Consider the following 21,478-nt stretch of genomic DNA (forward strand, 5'->3'; position numbering starts at 1 on the left):
TTTTCATGATAAAAAAATTTAGTGGCAATTGTGTAAAAATCCCATTAATAATTTTAGTAGATACGACTCTCGACCGGTGGCTCAAAATAAGAATTCGACTGTTTCGTTTCCAAATTCCCCAGACGTCACCGAAAGCACTTTCAGAGAAGATACTTTGCCCTTCTCCAAATTGGTAACTACTCGATGCTGGGGTTGAGATCTCTTGTATGTTTCCGCTAGATTTCGCTAGTTTTGGGGTTGTTTTTGTCTTTGAAATTGGTGTATAATTCTTTTGCTGAATGAGTTGATCTTTGCGCGATTTCAATTGATTTCAGATGGGTTTTGCTCGTCTCAATGTTTTTGATAGAGTTCAATAAATCTTTTGATTAGATTTAGTTCTTGTCTTGGCGCTCGATATCCTGCCGACATACATCTTGCTCAATTGTAGCTTCTAGAGGTTTACTCAAGCTTCAAGGGCAGCGACATTACTTGTCGCATAGCGATAAATTTCACTTGTAAATCCTAATTTTAGATAAGTTTTTCGTATAGCTGTGGTACTCATGAACATGACTATACGGCCTGAAGCATCCAATCAAAGAGATATTTTCTATTTGTGCTTGGAAGTCCTGATCCTGATTGTATTTAATCAGCATCAAATGCCTAAAACTTGTGGTAAAATAGATTGTAGATGCTTTTGCTTTTCTGAAAATTCTAGTCCTGGTGCATTGTTGCTTCAGTTTCCACCTTCTCAGGGAAATGAAATGTTAATCTGTCATATATTGAAGGAGCAAATCCTTAAACTTTATTCTATTACTTACTATGGCTAGGTTAGTGAAACTTTGCAATGTCAAATAACCTATTTTTTGTGCTAGTTGACAAAGGCAAGGATTTCGTATCTCATTTATTGTTTACATTCTGATAATTTGAAAGATAAATCTTTGTTTCAGGTGCTAACTGAGGTACAACAAGTTGATTCAGAAGCCCAATGATGCAATTCTGGTTTTAATGGAAAGAAATAAAGCAAATTCAAGTTTTGATACCCATGTTCCCAAGATAAATGGTGGTCCACTAACACTTAATCCAGCACTTGATTTTCTTGCGCAAGTGCCTCAAAAACTTCAGAATTCTCTGAAGGTTAGTCCTTTAAATTTTGAGTTTCATTACAATTGTAACGAAGAGAACTCATTTGGTTTCATGACAAGCTGATACAAGTTGAGTTATTCTCTCTCCAGATACATTTTAAGCATTTGCTTAAAAAGGGCCATATCCCTGGTACTCAAAAACCATTGGTGCTGTCAGAGGAACAACAATGCACGGGTTGTGAGGTTAACTTGGATAAGCAGCTTCAAGCTTGGAAAAACAACTCTAATTGGTTTGATGAGCCCGCAGAAATCAAGGTTTATACTTAATTGCCAGGAATTCCTTTTCTATGAGTAATCAAATCCATAATCTTGCTGGATCTTTGGTTTGTAATTTTCTCTAATATAAGTTAACCTATTCGGCCTGTTCTTTTCCAAATATGAAAAAAGGATTCCTTAAAGAAAAAGGCCTATGTCAAATTGTGAGATCAACTATACGTTGGAATTTTTTGAAACATTAGATATCTGATAGTCAATGTGAACTTGTTTCAGGTTAATGTACCAAAGGGTTCTCTTTGCAACTTGAAGGTGAGATTCAAGGCTGGATTGCCTCCAGATGCAATCTATAACATTGTTGTCGACCCAGAAAACAAGCGAGTGTTCAAAAACATCAAGGTATCTATATTTGCTAATCAGTTGAAGACTGTAAATATATTCTCTTGGCAAATAATTAGCTTTTATATCTTGTAATAAATAAATCTAAGGGAAGGAACATTTGGTCATGCCTATCTTTTTAGTTATAAAAATTGAGTTGTCCTTTTCTTCACATACAAGCATGGGTGATTGCATGTGGTGCGGAGCACATGCTAAAAGTAAAAGCATCTCTATGTACCTGTTTGGCAAGTTCTATTTTGTTAGTACAAGGCTATATTTGCATGTCTCCAACTTTACACATACTTCTAATCAGCACAGTTTAGTTTCAGACGCATGAGCCTTTTCTTTTTCTTACAAGATTTTCTTAAGATTCATAGCTTTAATTCTTCTAGATTGAGTTGTCTACTGGGGTGGGGTGGTTTGTCTTTCAGAGCAGCTCATCATGCTCCCTAGAATATTTTTAGTTGTACATTTTAGGGCGACCTCTCAAACCATATATATTACTTACAGTGAATTGCATATCCTGTGAGTTGGCTGCCTTTGAACAATTTTGCACAATTGGCCTGATGATTTTGCCAATAGAAATTTTGGTACATGTATCTATGAATTTTGTTTCTTCAGCTGTGTTCCTGTTACCTTTTTCCAGGAAGTGATTTCAAGAAGGGTCGTGCTTGATGAGGGCTTTAGGCAGGTAGTTGAGTTGGAGCAAGCAGCCATATGGAAATTCCTTTGGTGGTCTGGAACAATATCAGTGCATGTTTACGTTGATCAAAACCGAAAAGATCACTCTGTAAGAATAAAATTGGTGCCTCTACATGCCAAGATTATGCAGCATTTTTGGTCCATAATTTTAGTTGAAAGAAACATGAAAGAGTTTTGAGTCATAACTACCTTCATTTTGAGTTATTATATTGTTATATGACCTCACTAGCAATATTCTTTTTGCAGGTAAGCTTCAAGCAAGGGAGATCAGGGTTCATGAAAAAATTCGAAGGTTGCTGGAAAGTAGAACCTTTGTTCATTGATGAACAGATATGCCTGCCTCACAAGCCAAAGACATTGGTTGAATATGACGCTTGCACTCGCGGCAATGGAAGGGTTGGGTCTATTGTTACTCTAGATCAGCTAATTCAGCCAGCTGTTGTTCCTCCACCACCAATTTCTTGGTATCTAAGAGGGATCACCACAAGGACCACTGAGATGCTGATAACTGATCTTTTAGCTGAAGTTGGTCGCTTACGAAGAGCAGCCACTGATGCAGAAAAGAAGCAATATCTTGAAGCAAGCGATGATAGTAGTAGTAGCAGCGATCTTACAGTATACACTGTCAACGACATCAAGGAGAGATGGCGTGAAAGAAGAAACAGAGGGCGACGTGGAACTCAGTGAGCTTACTATAGTGTCAAGCACTTTAGATCATCAAAATAATTAGTCAAAATGTGAGGCTGAAATCAAATAATGTGAACGACCGTGTTGAGTATCATTTGAAACAGTTACTGGAGATCTTTCAAGTATTCTGTAGTTGTCTCTGGCCTGCATGTTCCCTTCTTCAGCTAATGACTACTTGTACTTACAGTCATTGTCCTTGCTTATTGTTACTGCAATTATATTTATTCAATTGATGATATAAGCGAGGTGACTATAACCCTTGTTTTTTGGGATTATGTACGATTGTAACTTTGATGAGCCTATGTTCCTTCCTGAAAGAAATGTGTCAGATATCAAATATGAACCATAATTTTTTTAGTATAATATTTTACTTCAGTTGCTGGATGGTTTTGTAGCCAAGTACCCCGGATTGCAGGAAATTCCTGCAATGGGGGCTGCTGACGATCTTCCTGAAAATTAATGCAGTCTTGCCTATAATTACTCCACATGAAGACACAAGGATCGAATTAATGATCAACTCTCCCTCGCTCTCCTCTAATTTCTATTTCCACTTCGTGCTCCTCATTGTGTGATCTTAAACAGGTTAGGGATTCTTAACCCACTAATTAATCACTTTCTTTTAAAATTCTGCGAAAAATTATTAGTTACTCTTTCTGCGTATAATGTGTTAATCTGTTGGTCAGAAAATTCTTCTGCATATATTATGTAATGTTGATTGAAATTTACTTGTTTATTACTTTATTATACAGTTGGAGAACACATTCAGAAGTAATCCAATGGACTCCAAATCAAACATAAGCCTTGATGATTCCTCTCTAGGATTCAAACCCAACAAATGGTTCTAGCTTTAGAAAATGGCAAAACAAAATGAAATTTTGGCTCACCACCTTAGGACTTTGGTCGGCCATTGAAGAACCTACATCAACAACCTCTGAGACTACCTTGATGTCCACCAAAACTCCTGAAGAACTCAATTACCATTATAAGATTGCAATTCTAAGTGCTCTTGTGGATTTCCTTTATGATGTGTACTGCAAAATAGAGACTGCCAAAGAGTTATGGCAAACCCTAGAGTCCAACTATGGACACAGTGATGATATCATAAATATCTTCACTTTTCTTAGATTTAAAATGGTAGATGACAAGCCTATTGTCCTGCAGCTTCACCAATTTGAGGAGATGCTTATGATGGTAGAAAGCCAGGGGTTTAAATTCTCTGAACAATTAAAGGTCTGTTATCTTTTAGACAAACTCCCTCCTTCATGGACTAGCTTTGCAAATAATCCAAGTCCTTAAATCTATTAGGCTAGAGGAACAACTATATAGGGCCAGTGATCTTAAAATTAGAATCCATGAATTTAATGCCAAGACCCCCCCCAAAACCAGTCAATAGTTAATTCTAAGAAGTCACAAGACCGTCTCAAATTTAAACCAAAAAGTCTTTAAGGATTGCTTCTGCAAGGAGGTGGTGGCTCCCAAGCCTTAAAGCTGATATTGAAAGGTAAAGGTTTCTGGTATACCTTTCTTGTTCTATAAACAAGTGGTGATGACAAACTCCTCTTTCTCCACCTCTCAGGATTCAGATGGAGGCGGCTTGAGACCCTGGCCAAAGTCGGATCATCTAATTCTTGATGTCAAAAGTGTTGCTCTTCAAAATAGTATTACTCATGGTTAGATTCTGTTAGTTTCTTGTTGTCTAAAGAAAGTAAACCTACTTGGCAAGTCATGGAAAGCTTGATGTTTATTCTTTACGTTGAGAACCTGATGAAACGAGACTCATACATGACAAAGGAATCAGATGCAAAACTTATCTTCGGAGGATATGGAAATGTAACCAAGCAGCACCTATATTTTGTGTCTCCATGAAAGATTCATTCTGTTAGACAAGAAAGCAGCCATGGCCGGACGACCGCGGCCGCAGCCACCATTTCGCTTCTGGATGCCTTATTGGAGTAATCCGGCACCAATACCTTCACGTCCTGCGGCGTTGGCTCGTCGGCAACCCCTGCCTCGCGCACCAACAGTTGATCCACCACCCTCCCGTAGGAGACGAACGAGCTCCCCTGGGCTGCCGGCACCGCCAGCTTTGTCGGCCTACAGCCTGCGAGAAGAAAATGCAAGCCAGAGACCATCATCATCACCAATGCAATGTTTGTCTCAATCTCGGCCTGTCAATAAAAGATCAGAAACTCCATCACCTTCTAGTTCCACGGTTCGAGCAGCAGCACCAACAACACAAGCCGCTCAGCATTTGGAACAAGTTAAAACAGCCACAAGCCCCTCACCTCAAAGTGCTTCACAACCTCCTCAGATTGGAGTCCCACCTCAAACGCAGCTGGAGTCCAACCCAGTTAAGGAAGAAGATCATATGGATATTACACAAGAAAATTCAAAAGCAAACCGAGATTCAGAGCCAGATGGAAACCATTCCCAACTCCAGGAGATAGAAGAAGAACCAGAAGGAGTTAATAGGCAGACGAATCCTGTCAAAGCCGTGGATTCAGACATAATACCTGAAGAACAACCTGACAAAGAGGAAGTGGTAGAAAATGAAGAACCACAAGCCCAGAAGACCCAGAATGACACAATCAAACCCGAGCACTCTGGCCCAGCATCTCATATCAAAATTTCATCAAAAGGTAGCGAAGTGAATTTAGGACTTAACATCTCAAGACCAGAAAATTGCGAGAAAATAGACGACACAAGTAGCGAAAGGCCAATAAGACAAAACGATTCAAATGGCAGAGGGACTAAAATTTCAATTTCAGACATCCCTCGCGGATCACTATTCGATGGCCATCGAGCTGCATATCACAAAGAGATTGAAGTTGGATTCTCAAAGCTGGCCAGCGGAGTAGCAGAGGAATCAAGACGGCGTGGACCAGCAGTGAACATGATAACTTTGGCTGGTGAAAATACCGGAGCGTCTATGATCATAGGTGATGCAAGAAACAACGAAATGTTGAATTCTGGAGGCAGAAGAGGCCCGGGAATGGGCGCTAGCGTTAACAGCAATGTCCAGAGCATCAATAACTCAACCCTGCACGACAGTTCATGCAGTGCAAGAAACCCGGGGGTCCATGTGGAGATCAAAAGTAAACAAGCTGAACCAGAGATTCAGATGGCCAGAACTAGAATAGAACCACTCAAAGTCAAAGATAAAGCGAGAGATGCCAATTCGCACTCGGATAAAAGATTACCTCACGAGCCCCGAGTCAGAAGAAGGTGCCTTCGTGCGTTGTTCATGGAGAGCGAGAGCGATCCAGAGAATCCTCAGAAGCCGCGGCGCCATGGGTGTCGGTTTAGCTGCGACGAGAAAAGGGCCAAGGCTAATCAGGGTGGGATTTCCACTTCGAACCCCAACCAATTCTAGCTTTGTCAGGAAGAGCTTATGGATGGTGCTGTAATGGCGCATATTTATTAAGTAAATCTTGAATGATATGCTTTTTATCTAATTTCCAATTATCCATACATTCGTTAGCTACTGAAATGTCTTTTTTCTTTTCCCTTCAAAAGAAGGCATAGATTTTCTTCTGTTTCTTTAGTTCAACTCTTAACTACAAAAAACTAACATAGATAAATGTAACGTAGTGACCCATCAACTAATAGGATCCTCGTCTGCTCTTCCAAGTCTCTGAATTCTAAATACATCCTTATTCTACACTACACTCCTCCTCTCTTCCTAGCTACAACTCCTTTGTCTTGAAGACAAATCTTCTAAGGTAGTAGCTATTTGGGTCTTGGCCAAACGTTCCTCTCATTCCTATTATCCTATTACCATGCACTTGTTTTCCCTTCCTCCGAGGTACCCATCACCACTTGCTTCTAAGCATCACTTCAACCTACTGAGCTCTCACCAACTCCTCCTCCTCAATTAACAAACTGATGCATGCCAGAACTTGCAACTGGCCTACTATATATGAGCAAGGCATACTTGAACATTCTACATCTCACAGCCATTCACTTCTAGCTCTCTTGAAAGAAAATTAAGGATGGCCTCCATCTTTGCCCTTCTCTTGCTTGCAAGCTTCTTCGCTTCTGTTTCACTCCCTGCTGAGGCTGCCATTAAACGATACCAATTTGATGTGAGTAGTTGCTTACAAACTCTTTTTACCGATATGTTTATGTTCCATTAAAAGTTTTACATAGAAGAGTTTCAATTTTTTTTCTCTATGATCCATAGGTTGTTGTCAGTAATGTGAGTAGACTATGCCATGCCAAGCCTATAGTTACTATTAATGGGAGGTTCCCTGGACCAACCATCTATGCTCGCGAAGGAGACAGAGTCATCGTCAATGTCACCAACCATGCACAATATAACATGTCCATCCATTGGTATGCTCATCTATCTCAAATAATCTCATGCCATTACCAATTACCTTCGAGCCTTGTATGTGCCACTAATTGTACCATTAATTTTCAGGCATGGATTGAAGCAGTTCAGAAATGGATGGGTTGATGGCCCAGCTTACATAACTCAGTGCCCAATCCAGAGTGGTGCAAGCTACACCTACGACTTCAATGTGACAGAGCAAAGAGGAACACTGTGGTGGCATGCTCATATCTTGTGGTTGAGAGCCACTGTTCATGGTGCCATTGTGATCATGCCCAAGAAAGGAGTCCCTTACCCCTTCCCACAACCAGATGCAGAAGCAGAACTAGTCTTAGGTGAGCTGGTGATGGCTTATAATTAATGCACAGTGCTCAAAGAATTGCATTAAGACATGATATATATCGTTGGTCTTATCAGGAGAATGGTGGCATGCCGATGTCGAAACCATCGAGGAGCAAGGCAACATGCTCGGCTTGCCACCGAACATGTCAGATGCGCATACGATCAATGGAAAACCAGGGCCTCTCTTCCCCTGCTCAGAAAAGAGTAAGCTCATAGGTTTCTATTGCGTTCTAGCTATTAGTACAAGGATTAACAATGTATATCGTATCTTTTAGACACATACGCGTTGGAAGTTGAACAGGGCAAGACTTACCTCCTCCGGATCGTCAACGCTGCACTCAACGACGATCTCTTCTTCGCCATCGCCGGCCACAACATGACGGTCGTCGAGATCGATGCGGTCTACTGCAAGCCCTTCACCACAGCAGCCATCCTCATCGCCCCGGGACAGACCACAAACGTACTAGTCAAAGCCGATCAGCCCTCCGGCCGGTACTACATGGCCGCCCGAGCGTTCAACGATGTTCCAATTCCGGTCGATAACAAGACGGCCGCGGCGATCCTACAATACAAAGGCGTCTCTACGTCTATAATCCCGACCCTGCCTCAATTGCCTGCATCAAACGATACGACATTCGTTGGCAGCTTCCATGACAAGCTTAGGAGTTTGAACTCTCCCCAGTATCCTGCAAACGTGCCCCTCAACGTCGATCGCCATCTCTTCTACACGGTCGGGCTTGGAGTTAACCCATGCACTACTTGCCTAAATGGAACACGGCTAACTGCCTCTTTGAACAATATAACCTTTGTCATGCCTACCATTGGGCTACTCCAAGCACACTACAATAACATCAAGGGAGTTTTCCGGCTAGACTTCCCCGATAAGCCGCCGACGGCGTTCAACTACACCGGGGCGCCGCTCACCGCAAACCTCGGGACGTCGAAAGGGACGAGGCTGAGCAAGATCGCGTTCAACTCCACCGTCGAGTTGGTGTTGCAGGATACTAACCTTCTCTCCGCTGAGTCCCACCCTTTTCACCTGCATGGCTACAACTTCTTCGTCGTCGGGCGGGGGATCGGAAACTTCGATCCGGCGAAGGATCCGGCCAAGTATAACCTGGTTGATCCACCAGAACGGAACACAGTTGGGGTTCCTACAGGAGGGTGGACTGCAATAAGATTCAGAGCTAACAATCCAGGTGAGAAATACATATACATATATAATCTTTTCTAGCACTACTTAAGAACTAAGATGAACTAATAACGAAAGTTTCCACGCATGCCAGGTGTTTGGTTCATGCACTGTCACTTGGAGCTCCACACGACTTGGGGACTAAAGATGGCATTCGTTGTAGAGAATGGCAGCGGAAAAGAGGAGTCAATCTTGCCACCTCCCAAGGATCTTCCACCTTGCTAGCTAGGGGGAGCGGAGCCGGAAAAGATTTTCTTCCTTTTTATCTCTTCTTTGTGTTTCAATTTACGAAAAGAATAAGTGATGACCAAATGGTTGTAAGCCAAAATTCGTTAAAAATTGCAATGAAGTTTGACAAATGACATAGTATTCCGAAGAGTACGTACAGTGAATGTATATTATTGATAAGAAAATGAGATGAGATCTAGCTAATTGGTACAACCACTGGGTCCGCCATAGTAGAATTTACCAAAGTCAAAGTTACCAACTTGATAACAATCCTTGTTGTTAACGTAGTCGCGGAGTTGGGTGGGAAGATAACCCTCGCCGTGCCGAGAAATATACTGCACGCCTTTGAAATAGGCGGCGTCGTCTTCGCCTGGGTACCGGCCATTGCCCATGGGAGGACCAACTCCACCCTTCTCAAAGTCCACGTACCCGCCGAAATCTTTTCCGGTTGAGCTCTCTGCTAAGCCGCCAAAGAGAGTCTTGGGGAAATAACCCACTGGGCTAATGTTATTATCTTCCTGCCCATAGTACAGCCACCAATCTCCACTCGTTTCATCCTGTTGATTACTCTACTGCTTAAATTATCAAAAATACTCTTCAAAGCTACATCTTCCTCCATATACGTACCTTGAATATTCTGAATGCTATGTCAAACGTTGTTCCCTTGCCAGTGGAAACTGGGTCGATAACATCGCCTGGAGCGATCACAGCACCATTTAGAAGATGAAAACCCTCACAACGAAGGTCATAGCATCCTTTGTTCTGATATCCATCTGCCTGTTATTCCACAAAGAACATAAAAAGATGGCATGCATTAATACTCAATATATACTTAACTAAGCCGAGTTAGAAGAAATATTGGGTCGACGAAGACGCTCATTACTGTCCAGAATGTAAAGAAGCGAGCACGAGTATCAGCATAGAGTTGAGGGTTCACCTGCACACAAAAGAACACTCAAAATTAGCTTCTCTGAAGATGGGTAAGAAAGTTTACATCAACAAACACTCAAAAGAGTTTATTTGATATGAAAGAGGAGATTTTAGAAACGTCTTACTGTCCATCCAACGTGAATTGCATTGAATTGATCAGCTGGACCACCTTGTCCATACACAACCCAGACTATAGCTGAAGTTGTTTGGTTCAAGCTTATGTCTGGATGACTGTAAACCGCCAAGGTCGCTTCCAGGCCGAAGTAACTCTGCCAATCCTCAGACCTTGACTTGTATATTGCCCACTAATTTGTTGAGCAAAAGATGGAGGGAATTCGATAGAAAATTGCACAAGTATATTATAGGGTGATAACGGTGGCGAGCGAAAAAAAGCAAAGTATAAATCATCGATAATTTCAAGAACAACTGATGTCTTACATGTTGAATAGTGGTATCAGAATCTTCTGTTAAATGAGCACTTGCAAAGGATCTATTTGATTGTAGTCCCAACCCTGGATACATTTCACGAGGTCTCAATTTAGTTTCTTGATCTCCTCTGGAACTAGATAGAAACTTTTCCTGCATCGCAAAGAGATCAAATGATATATAATGATTAAATAAAGCAGATATACAGAGCCTTTTGCAACTTAATTATATATATATTTAATTGACAACAACGAGTTTTGGTGTGCACAGTATTATTATAATATAATGTGTATTAAAAAAACAACAACTGCAGTTATATTATAACAGCCAGAGATAGATATAAGAAGAAAATGATTCAAATAATATTGAGGTAATATACTTGGGTTTTTGTCTTGCGGTAGTGATGGCTGGGGACTTCACTTCCTATCACTTGGTGGATGCCAACAAGAGAAAGCCATATGGAAGCCAAAACTATGATGATTCCTTTGTAAGCCATGTTTGAAACTATGCAACACATTTTTACCCTTTTATAAGACTCTTTACACAACTTTTAATGATTTCAAAACACACGAGGAAATCGATAACCAAATTAAATACTTGCCATATAAGTGGAATAGACTTACAACTTTCCTTTCTTTTAAGGTCCGAATAAGTTATGTTTTCGTTTTACATGGGAAGTGGTAAATATTAATCAGACCCATAAATTAATCACCTGGTTAAATTAAAGGGTGTTTCCATAATTACAATTGGCAATTCTAGATGGAATTCAGTCTTTTGGATAGAATTTAATTCCATTGGAAAATAAATTTCACATTTTGAAAGATAACAGAATTAAAATTAAAATCTATGTAATTATGTTGCTTGGAACCTTTTTTTAAGGTAATTACCACTAAAAACTTTATGACAATATTTTTGACGAACTAGCATTACGATCAGTAATAGTCTTTGATGGACTTAGAGCTCGGGCTTGGCTCGGTTTAAGATTAAAATATATGGATTTCTTTTCTTATACCATGATATTATGTAATCTTAGCTAATAGAAAACCTTAGCTAATATTATACTTAGCTAATAGAAAACCTTTGAAATATTCCTTCGGTTAGTTTATTGGTTAAAAAGAATACCAGTATAATATTTTGAAAATTTCTAGTGACAATTATCTTAAAATTCTAAATAATTTTTAAACCCCCTTTTTCATGGATATCCATACAAAAACTATAGATTTTAAAAGGCATACAGCCATACAGGCGATATGAAATTTAAATTTAAACACACACACACATATACCTTAACTAAGATTCTCAATCAAATGTCTTATTCCTTATTTAAGCCATGCAATACAAAACTCTTCTACTTGTTCCAATGCCTCCTTGATTTCATATCTTTCTAAGACCATACCATACCCATGACCAGAAACAAAGTTTGATGAGTTACATGTCTATCTATGCAATCAGCTTCTTCTCCTTGCAAGTCCCAATGGCAGCATCATACATATCCACTGCAGTGTACTGAAACTTAAATCCAAGATCTACCAGCTTCTTCGAAGAGAAGCGTATTGGCTCGATGTCTTCTTCAATCCCTTCAAACCTACGTACACAAAAGATCGATTAATATAATATCGACATCTTATTCATTCCTCTTCATCATCACTACCTACCTTTGGGGGATGTTGTACTCTGGGTATCGCTCTTTGATCATCTTGGCGAGATCGTAAATGGTGCAGTCGTGAGAAGAGCATATATATCTCCCCTTTGCTTCAGGGCGTTCGTAGAGAAATATGTGAGCTTCGCATAGGTCATCTAAGTGTACCAACTGAACTTGCTTCAAGATTGAGTAGTGTGCTTCATTCCCTGCCATCATAATTAAATGACTCAATATATATAATTGAGTTTGTTGTTAATGAGAAATATTTCTCACCTGTGATTAGTGATAATGCCGTGATCATACTTGGCGGCATGCTTGAGGAGATGAAAGAACCGACCACGAGTGTCGGAATGATGCTGATTAGATCGATGTCGTTCTCCTTCGCATATTCCCACGCAGCTTTCTCGGCCAGAGTTTTTGAGACGAAGTACATCTTATTCAAAATGAAATCAGAATTTTTATATTTGAGGATTATATATAGATCTAGTATATCTAGATCTCTAATATAAAAAAAATGAATTAATTAGTAGTTTATACCCATCCCGTCATCTTGACGCGGCGGCAGAACTCGACGTCGGTCCAAGAATTCTCGTCGTACACCGGCTGTTGCTTCTCCACGATGTTCACCGTCCCGGCCGACGACGTGAAGACGACACGCTTAACCGTGCCGGCCTCCTTGCAGGACTTCATGATGCTCAGCATTCCTTTTATAGTAGGCCTGATCACTTCATTCTACGAATGGAAGACTTAACATTATTACAATATTTGATCGAAAGGGGCCACTTTTGTTTAGATAATTAATCGATAGCTAAATTATATTTATATAGTAAATAAATAAAAAAATAAAAGCACTACCTCAGGATCTTTGGACTCGAAATCCATGGGGGTAGCAACGTGGAAGACGCCGCAGCATCCGTTGATCGCTTCATTGAAGCTTCCTTCTTCGTCGAGATCCGCCTTCCAGAGAGTGAGCCGTTCGCTGGATCCAGGAAGATCTAGCAGAGGCTTCACCTTTCCAAGATTTGCTGCAATAAGATAACAATTAATTTAATTATATATCTCTTTTGGAACGAAGTGATAGAATTAAGTTGTACTTTAAAAAATACTTAGGTGAATTTCTCGGTACTCACGTTTGGAACATCAAAAATTAAAAAGTCAAAATATTAATAATTTTAACAGAATAATTACGGAAAAAAATTAAAAACTACAAGGGAGAGAGACTGTACACTTCGGAAGAAATAAGAAGATTCTCTCTCTCTCTCTCTCTCTCAAAAATAAAATAAAATAAAATAAAATTCATCTAAAAAGAAAAGAAGAAAGTTTGATGGAGAAAGGCATTAAGAAGAAGAAGAAGTGAAGAGATGATAATAGCAGTACTAACATGGATCTCTCACGGTGGCCCTGACGGTGTATCCAGCCGCCAGAAGCTTCATCACGAGCCATGTCCCCACGTAACCGGATGCTCCGGTCACCGCCACTGGCCCCTTCACACTCTCTTCTTCCTTCATCTCTCTCTCTCTCTCTCTCTCTCTCGTCCTCTCTAATGGTCATGCCAAACTCTCTTCACAGAAGCACATATATAGATATAGAGAGAGAAGTGAGAGATTCTCTCACTACCATCTGCCTGTCAAAAGTAGTCTACTCCATCTGCCTGTCAAAATCCATAATAACTTTCTAATTTAAGGACTCGCATCTCAATAAGTGCATATAGTTATTATTTTATAACCGTCAGCTGGTAGGCATAACTTTCTAGTTTAGACCATATGCATAAACTATTGTCTGTTTATGAGAAGGAGAAGAGTGAAGTGAAACGGAAGGGTAGACCTCTGAAACTAATACCAGCAGCTCTGAGTTAGGCCGGGTCGGCTCCCTCTACGGCTCGACTGATCATAAATATGGTGAGCCTAAATAAAATATTCAGTTTAAAATCTAAGTCGGTCGCTAGCATTGTCTCAAAAACCTCAAAATTATTATTATCTAATAGCTACTAGTTACCGTTTCCCTTAACTTTGTTTGTAATACTTTATTCTTATCTCTTTATATTTATCCCATCATCTCTCTCTCTCTCTCTCTCTCTCCTCTCTTATTTTTCTAGCCACTCAAATTTTGTTACTTATTTTATCCCACCTTCTCTCTCTCTCTTTTAATCTCATTTAATCAATTCTTATCGGACTCACATTTTTTTTTATACGATAAAATCTATCCCATCATCTCTCACTATTCCCTATCTCATTTCACTCCACGCCAAAATTCAAAATACAAACCCACCGTGGCAGCATCAACGTTGGCCTCCTTCCCGGTGTCGATTTACACTTAAATTAGATGGATCTCTTCTAACGTTATTTGTGGATTGCAGTTGGACGATGAAATTCATGAAGAATAATGGTCTCTACTTTGGAGAAGACGACGTTGCAGGCTGGGATTCGTCAATTTTTTTATGTACCTATTCAGACTACACATTCTCCTTCATTTGTGCATTGACATTTTTGGTCGTGTCTCTCTTTCTCTATTCTTTTCCCATAGACGAAGGCACAAAATATTCAGCTATCCTCTCTCATCCTTGCTTTTGTTACATTGTAGGATTAAAAACCCTTGCTTCTTGATATACCAAGAAATTTTATTTTGATTATCTTGCATGTTGCAAATTAGATGTCATTTTTTTCTTCTGTGTGTCATTTGTCGACATTTTTGTCCATTTTGGTTGTAATATATGATAGATAGTTATATATTCTGGCTCTGTTATTTCAGATTATAAATTATTGACGGACGGCAAATAATATTGTGATACACATATACGATGCAAACTTGAGATGGAGACAATAGATAGTTTGCTCAAATTTGTGCACTTAGTTCCATATGCAGATATATATCTGAACCTTGGATACAAGAATCAAAACAACTTCTTTCTCTGGATTAACCAGCCATCATAAACAAAAGCTTTCAGAATACGGGAATATCACAGCTTAAGTTGTTGGTAGACATCTATAATTACTGTCCCAGATAACATACAGCAGCAGGCAGACTCTCCCAGCTTCGTACTTACACATAGTTTTTTATACTAATTTACTATATCTTCATCGTCATGAGAGTTTGCCATTATGCTGCCTCCGCAAAGCCAACTCTCAGGTTGCCATAGTCGAAGACAGTGTGGTAAACACCCATGAAGACGTCACCCAAAATCCTGGAGCAGTTTCATTAGTTAGAAATCAAAGATTCTGGCAGGGAAGCCGTGAGAGTAAGAGACTGGGAAAGGAAGTCTAACCAGAGAGGGCCTCGAGGAGGAGGGACGTCCAAAGCTGTGAATCCGCTTATGCATTGTGCTGCAGTACCCTCACCAATCTTAAGGATGTACTGCATCAACAAAGAAGCAAGATAGTATTATGGTGATCGTGAATCAGAATGATAACCGAACATTTGGCATCACATTTTGATTAATATCTGTTTCGCTTGCCTATCAACCAAGTTCATGTGAAGCGTGAACTATGCGACGTAAAAAGTTGATCTTTACAAATCAGGATATCATCATAAAACTTTCATATGTTGAAATGTCTAATATTTTGTGAACATATAGTTACATATAATTTATATTCTCAATGACAATTCAATAATTCTACACAAGAGAGGAAACTACCAAAGAGTGCAGCCTTTCAATCCATATGTGAAACATAACCTGTGCCTTTTAAGGTGTCTAGAAACTAAAACGCCACAATTCCCATGTGTCTCACTTGTATAGACAATTTCAAGTTCTTTAACTGAGAAGTGAGAACCCAATCTGTTGGTCATAGTATAGAGATTCAATTCAAATATATGAGGAAAGAAAAACTCAAGTAATTTGGATAATTCTAGACTGTCAAGTAAAAGAGCTCTGCTATTGGTCGATCAAACTTTTCTTCTTCAGAGTTCAGACCACTTGATCCTAAATTCCTAATGTAAGAAGGACCCAAAGAACCTTAATATTTGGCTTCTGGACATTTCAAATGGTTTTGACTGTTGTCCATCTCTAATAATATTGATATTCAAAATGAATACCCTATCATTGATTGTGACTATGAAGTCAACTCATATTCTAGTTTACTCTCAGCAATACATAGAATCCCATTTGATAACTATGACAGAGGGTATAATGTACCTGTTCTGGTTTGAGCTCAAATTTTTTGCTGCCTACAGTGAAAGAAATAGGAGGCATGGAGGCAATGCTACTACAGTCCACAGATGTTTCTCCCACATGATTAGGCAGTCGCTCACATAGCTGCAATATAACTTAACGCATGATTAAACATGCCAAAGTGCTATATTAAATATCAAGTACATATAAAAAGAACTTAACCTCATTGATATAATTCAAAGAATGCTCGTGAGTATGATTCTGCCTTAGTTGATATTGTGTCCATACAACTGCCATCTCACAAGCATTGCATGTAGCATCAACCAGACCAAAAGATAATCTGTCGGTGTCATTCACTACACTCTCGATGCCAATACTGCATTAACATAGAGATTATTAAAAACAGCATACACGAACAACAACAAAAAAGTGAAATATAGGCATGTTTAACTCAGTAACATGTTCTAGGAAATGGAAAGTGAGATTGTGCTTCTCTTCAACAATATATAATGTTTTAGGATGGAGCTTGGATATCATTCTGGAGAGACAGATGGGGTTTAGACATGAATCTCCTGTCAGTGTTCTAATATGCTAACAGAAATATCAAAAAGAACATCAGGACTTCCAAGTGCTTTTCTTCTAGAATGCAACAAAGATATATTCGATTGATCTGTCTAAAAGGATCAAGTGGACCAGAATCTAATTTTCAACAAAGGATATTCTTTCAGATAGATCTCTCTCTACAAACTCTTAAATCCTGATGGAGGTTCTTCAATTGCACATCACCTTAGAAAAATATCAGTTCCTCCTAAAGGTAAAGTACTTATCTTGGTCCCCTGCACTGATAAGTTACACGGTAAGATGGTTCCTTGAAGAAATTGCTTCATAGGCCCTCTTAAACTGCACTTTATGATGATGGGGATGAAAACAAATGACCACATTTGGCTGCACTGCTTATATCCTGCCACACTTCTCTCTACATTTAAAGACTGTCTAGGAGAAGGATGGCTATCCTCCATCAAGTAATATTAGAGGAGAAATAATATTATTTATCAGAGAATAAAAATAGGCCGCAACATACTTCTGGTAGATACACTGGGAAATTTTTGCAGAAAGAGAAAGAAGAGGAACTTAAAGCCTTCAAGGAGACATTCTTGGAAAACGGATTATTAAAAGAGTTTTTCCATCTTCAGAGGGACTAGAATACATTATATATTTATATCCATACAAGTGTACCTTATCATATTCTTTTCTGAAGTCTGTCAATTATAGTTAAGACCTTATGTTCTTAATGAAATTAAAACTGGAGTTACTGGACTTCTTCCCCAGTTCATATAGACAGAAAAATAGAAATACATTACCAGCACATAGTGGCTTCTTACTAACCTTACTCCACGAGCTCCATCAAAGGTACAAAGGCCAATCTTCGAACAGATTTCTGCTGGTTGTATCTGCAAAATGAACCAGGTAAAGTAAAATCTGGTTTTATGCACATGAAAGCCTAGAAGATGCCAGATATTATTTCTTGTTTGTTCTGCAACACTGTAAGCACATCAACAAACCTCTGCCAACAACATTTCTAAAATTTGTCTCCCATATTCAGAAACAACTTCTTTGCACTCTTGGTTAACAGCCCCAGAAGCTCCGATTTTTTGGTTAATTTCAGCAATAACAGTCTGCATAGAAGGTGAGGCAGATGTTAAGAAACTAATAGCAGCATACCAAGAAGATCAATTTTTAATAATATATGGTGTCCTTAGATCAAATAGAAATATATATTTCCCAATTACACAAACACATCCACATATATATTGATTCATACAGTTGGACCAGCAATCAAGGAAGTTCCTGAATCTGCGATGGCTGCACAACCTCTGGCACAGAATCCTGACATAGAAATATAGTACACAAAATGAATTTGATGTTGATAAATTTCAATGAGCACGAATTTGCAATTGTAGCAAGCAGAAATCATGCAATACCAGTAGACTGGCCATCAATGAGGATATCTCCCATGTTAAACTGCAACAAACGAATAAAGGTTAAGTCAGCATAAATATTTGGTAAAGCATAAAAGTTGTGAATAGGTAAAAACAACGTTCCAGAATCCAACAAATTGGAAGAAGTAAAAACTTAGATAAGTGATCAACCTGCCAATAACCTTTCTGGGACACTGGGACATATGTATGTGCACCCTTATAATGATTAGGATCAACACCCCCAAACACAATTTCACCTCCCTCTCCTTCACCTGCATTTCTGTTGAACCAGAAAGAGAAAACAGGTTCTTTGACAAGTGCTTGTTTGACCATATTATACCTACAAACAAGATTAGTGTCTTAGTGATACTGTCCAACTCTTCTTCACTAATGCATGTAGAAGGCATGTGATCCACAACAGGAGCCATTTGCTTATAGTGAACAGGATGAAATGAAGCCATAGATGAAGCAAAGTGCGACAATCCTAGTAACTGTCAGATTCATAACATGTTTGACCAATGGAAATTTGAGGCAGGAAAAGAGAAACAAGCTCAAGATCTCAAGAAGATGCAAAATGAGTTAACAAATAGCACCTAAGTCAATCAACAAGATATCCAGGAAAATAATAATGAAATTTAGATTTTCGTCTATAAAATAATAAATAGCAGAACCACTTTTGAGGTTATACTGTGATGAAATTGAGGGGCAATATAAACAAGTGATAAGTTGCAAGAATCAATAAATTAAACATCTCCCTCTTTTAAACCTTAAAGCTTTCATATATTTTTTTTCACTTTCTGTTAGCAAAAAGAAATCTGAAGAATTCCGTAATGAGATTATAATATGTAAAATCCTAATCATAGAACACAGACTACTCCTGACGAGCTCCAAGATGTTCAGCAATGTTAGCTCCATGCCTTTCAGCAAAATACCCCTTGGCAGTTACCACATAATAATAGCCCAGTATGATTTCAGCTAATATCATTTAATTGCAAACAAACTTTTGTTCCATACTTTGTCTGTGAGTGAGTGAGTGAGTGTGTGTGTGGTGCACACGTCACTTGTATATTCTCAAACCAAGGGTATATTACCTGCTTGGTGAACAGGAAAATAAAAGGCAAAGAGCTTAAATTATTCACTAGCATTTATTGGTCATATTTTTCTATTATGTTATTCTTAATTTTGTATCTTGAGACAACAGTAGGAAAAGATATTAGTACAATCTTTCATACCACACAGGGACTGCATCTCCAACTGATATTTCTTGAAATCCAAGTCCTAGAATACCATCAAATCGGGCCGCTAAGAAAGTAACACCTGGTTCCGACGTGGCTTCAATAAAATCCTGAGGGAACACTTCATATTAGTTCACAATAATAAGTCAAATTGCCGAAGGAATAAGGATCATGAAATGCTTGCCTGACTTTTGGCTACTAGGTCACCAACTGTAACATCATCTTGGCTAAAAAAACCAGAAATTGATCCAGTTCCATAACGAATAGCTGCAGATTTCCCTGCTTAGTACAAAGAAACAAACAGTTACAGAACGAAGTGGTCCATGACTCTGAAAAGAAAATGCAAAGCAAAATAATGAATAAAATGTTAGGAAACACAACAGCTCTTGAATAGAGAGCCTGAATAGTATGTGGGTTACCCCGATAGTCTTTCTTGTTGGCAGGAAAACCTATACCCTGATTCCTGTTTACATTGTCCTAGTGATCCAGGCTCTTACAATTGACTAAAACTATATAATGATTCAATATTATATTTTGCCTGATCAGCCACCAGCAAACTAAACAAATTAGAATTTTTGTTCACGAGAGTACTGAAATGATCGAGATTGGTCAGTCATTATTTGCATATTCTACTTAGACAAAGTAACGTAAACCAATTTAGTAAAATCATTAGCACCAATAGAGCACAAGAACAAGAGAATTCAATGCCTATAACTCGTGAAAAGAAGAATCTGTATTTAGAGACGAACCGTTCTCCTTATACGTGCTCGATTGGCTTGACTTATATTTGGCATGAAAAAAGCAAGCAAGCTGCATCCGAGGTACAATTCAGCACAGGAAACCCAATCAAATTCACTGGTTTACAACACTACAATGAAATGCAACAGTTAATGCAGAGCGAGTTGCTTACAGAGAAATAGCACTTGGAAGAAGGAACCCACAGGTTCGAGCTTCCGGTATCGAAGATGACCGTAAACTTCTGCGGTGGCGAGCCAATTCCAATCTCCCCAAAGTATTGTGCATTCATGTAGTTCTTGAGGGATATTATATCCGTGTTATCTCCATTGCCATCACAACTCCGGGCCCCATACTTCCTCGCAATAAAAGACTTCCCATCCTTGGCTGAAAGCCAGGACGCGATCCTACTATTCACATCGACCGGTTTCTTCTTCAATCCGATCCTGATCAATCCATTGGTCGAAGCAGGAACGGCGATCGGAAACAAGAGGATCGAGAGCAGAATCGTGATCGCAAGAACGCCACGCTTCGGTCCCATAGAGAACTCCCTATCTAGAGATCGACCGAATCAAAGGTAAAACGAGAATCTAATAGAAATTGTTCAATAAAACACCAAAAAAAGCAAAATCTCAGAGAGGGAGAATAAAAATCCACTCACCGATGACAGACTCGAGAATCGAGAAGAGGGGGAAGAAAGAACAATCGAGGTGAAATTAACGTTGGAGGAGCTCACCATCCGCGATGGCTATATATAGAGGAGTCGGTGGATGCGAGACGTCCGATACTTCAATAGGAACAATCTCCGCCATTGGATGAGACAATTCGAGGTTTGAAATATTTAATGTACTTCTGGCGGGAGGTATCACGATGTTGGTGTTTTTTGCCGATGGGTTGGCGGTCGTTGTTGCGGTCACGTGAATGAACACGAAAACCGAAGCATAAGATGCGGGACCCGCCTTTAGTGATGAAATTTGCATTTCACACCTTACGTTTTTGGATTATTTCGACTCAAGCTCCACATTTGTGATTAAAACAAAAAAAATAAGTTCGGGTCGGCCAGCGGCTGATGTTTACAGTTGCAAGTCGTGCATCGTGGCCGGACGACACGTGGAACGATTTAAATGGTTGAGTCCTACTTGGTACAGTGGGATATTGTAGCGTGCAAGATTAGGGCCAAGAATTTTGCGTTACGTTTTCAATTATAAAACGACCTCGCCCATGCTTGCA

The 21,478-nt window shown here is 39.3% G+C and overlaps 6 protein-coding genes across 8 annotated transcripts; 2 read left to right on the forward strand and 4 right to left on the reverse strand.

Moving 5' to 3' along the window:
- Positions 1 to 33: 33 nt before the first annotated feature.
- LOC140774889 (uncharacterized) lies at positions 34 to 3,291 on the forward strand. Of its 2 annotated transcripts, none has more exons than XM_073118067.1 (6): positions 34 to 172; positions 927 to 1,113; positions 1,212 to 1,376; positions 1,611 to 1,733; positions 2,359 to 2,502; positions 2,661 to 3,291. In XM_073118067.1, the coding sequence occupies exons 2-6, from the start codon at positions 985 to 987 to the stop codon at positions 3,099 to 3,101; spliced, it is 1,002 nt and encodes a 333-aa protein (XP_072974168.1). In that variant the 5' UTR covers positions 34 to 172; positions 927 to 984; the 3' UTR covers positions 3,102 to 3,291. The 2 variants fall into 2 exon arrangements, with proteins under 2 accessions (XP_072974168.1, XP_072974169.1); XM_073118068.1 differs by having other exon boundaries at positions 104 to 204.
- A 3,663-nt stretch (positions 3,292 to 6,954) lies between these two features.
- LOC140774235 (laccase-2-like) lies at positions 6,955 to 9,330 on the forward strand. The gene is made up of 6 exons (XM_073117142.1): positions 6,955 to 7,186; positions 7,285 to 7,436; positions 7,525 to 7,769; positions 7,852 to 7,980; positions 8,052 to 8,975; positions 9,063 to 9,330. The coding sequence occupies exons 1-6, from the start codon at positions 7,094 to 7,096 to the stop codon at positions 9,191 to 9,193; spliced, it is 1,674 nt and encodes a 557-aa protein (XP_072973243.1). The 5' UTR covers positions 6,955 to 7,093; the 3' UTR covers positions 9,194 to 9,330.
- A 66-nt stretch (positions 9,331 to 9,396) lies between these two features.
- On the reverse strand, positions 9,397 to 9,815 carry LOC140773285 (uncharacterized). The gene is made up of 2 exons (XM_073115762.1): positions 9,765 to 9,815; positions 9,397 to 9,714 (listed from the first exon to the last, which is right to left on the reverse strand). The coding sequence occupies exons 1-2, from the start codon at positions 9,813 to 9,815 to the stop codon at positions 9,397 to 9,399; spliced, it is 369 nt and encodes a 122-aa protein (XP_072971863.1).
- Positions 9,816 to 9,954: 139 nt separating this feature from the next.
- Positions 9,955 to 11,048, reverse strand: LOC140773286 (uncharacterized). The gene is made up of 4 exons (XM_073115763.1): positions 10,932 to 11,048; positions 10,565 to 10,705; positions 10,252 to 10,431; positions 9,955 to 10,133 (listed from the first exon to the last, which is right to left on the reverse strand). Exons 1-4 carry the CDS (start codon positions 11,046 to 11,048, stop codon positions 10,029 to 10,031), a joined length of 543 nt encoding a protein of 180 aa, XP_072971864.1. The 3' UTR covers positions 9,955 to 10,028.
- Positions 11,049 to 11,843: 795 nt separating this feature from the next.
- Positions 11,844 to 13,739, reverse strand: LOC140773945 (dihydroflavonol 4-reductase). The gene is made up of 6 exons (XM_073116737.1): positions 13,576 to 13,739; positions 13,050 to 13,219; positions 12,732 to 12,926; positions 12,468 to 12,627; positions 12,208 to 12,400; positions 11,844 to 12,137 (listed from the first exon to the last, which is right to left on the reverse strand). The coding sequence occupies exons 1-6, from the start codon at positions 13,700 to 13,702 to the stop codon at positions 11,993 to 11,995; spliced, it is 990 nt and encodes a 329-aa protein (XP_072972838.1). The 5' UTR covers positions 13,703 to 13,739; the 3' UTR covers positions 11,844 to 11,992.
- A 1,281-nt stretch (positions 13,740 to 15,020) lies between these two features.
- Positions 15,021 to 21,066, reverse strand: LOC140775052 (aspartic proteinase oryzasin-1-like). Of its 2 annotated transcripts, none has more exons than XM_073118291.1 (14): positions 20,910 to 21,066; positions 20,424 to 20,803; positions 20,263 to 20,323; positions 19,698 to 19,792; positions 19,511 to 19,623; positions 18,450 to 18,618; positions 18,282 to 18,321; positions 18,122 to 18,186; positions 17,862 to 17,975; positions 17,686 to 17,750; positions 16,522 to 16,675; positions 16,324 to 16,443; positions 15,457 to 15,545; positions 15,021 to 15,375 (listed from the first exon to the last, which is right to left on the reverse strand). In XM_073118291.1, exons 2-14 carry the CDS (start codon positions 20,787 to 20,789, stop codon positions 15,291 to 15,293), a joined length of 1,536 nt encoding a protein of 511 aa, XP_072974392.1. In that variant the 5' UTR covers positions 20,790 to 20,803; positions 20,910 to 21,066; the 3' UTR covers positions 15,021 to 15,290. The 2 variants fall into 2 exon arrangements, with proteins under 2 accessions (XP_072974392.1, XP_072974393.1); XM_073118292.1 differs by having other exon boundaries at positions 20,424 to 20,799; positions 20,910 to 20,994.
- Between the last annotated feature and the right edge of the window lie 412 nt (positions 21,067 to 21,478).

This window comes from Typha angustifolia, chromosome 13 (genome assembly GCF_048772165.1).
Source record: "Typha angustifolia cultivar Huaian chromosome 13, ASM4877216v1, whole genome shotgun sequence".
NCBI lineage: Eukaryota > Viridiplantae > Streptophyta > Magnoliopsida > Poales > Typhaceae > Typha > Typha angustifolia.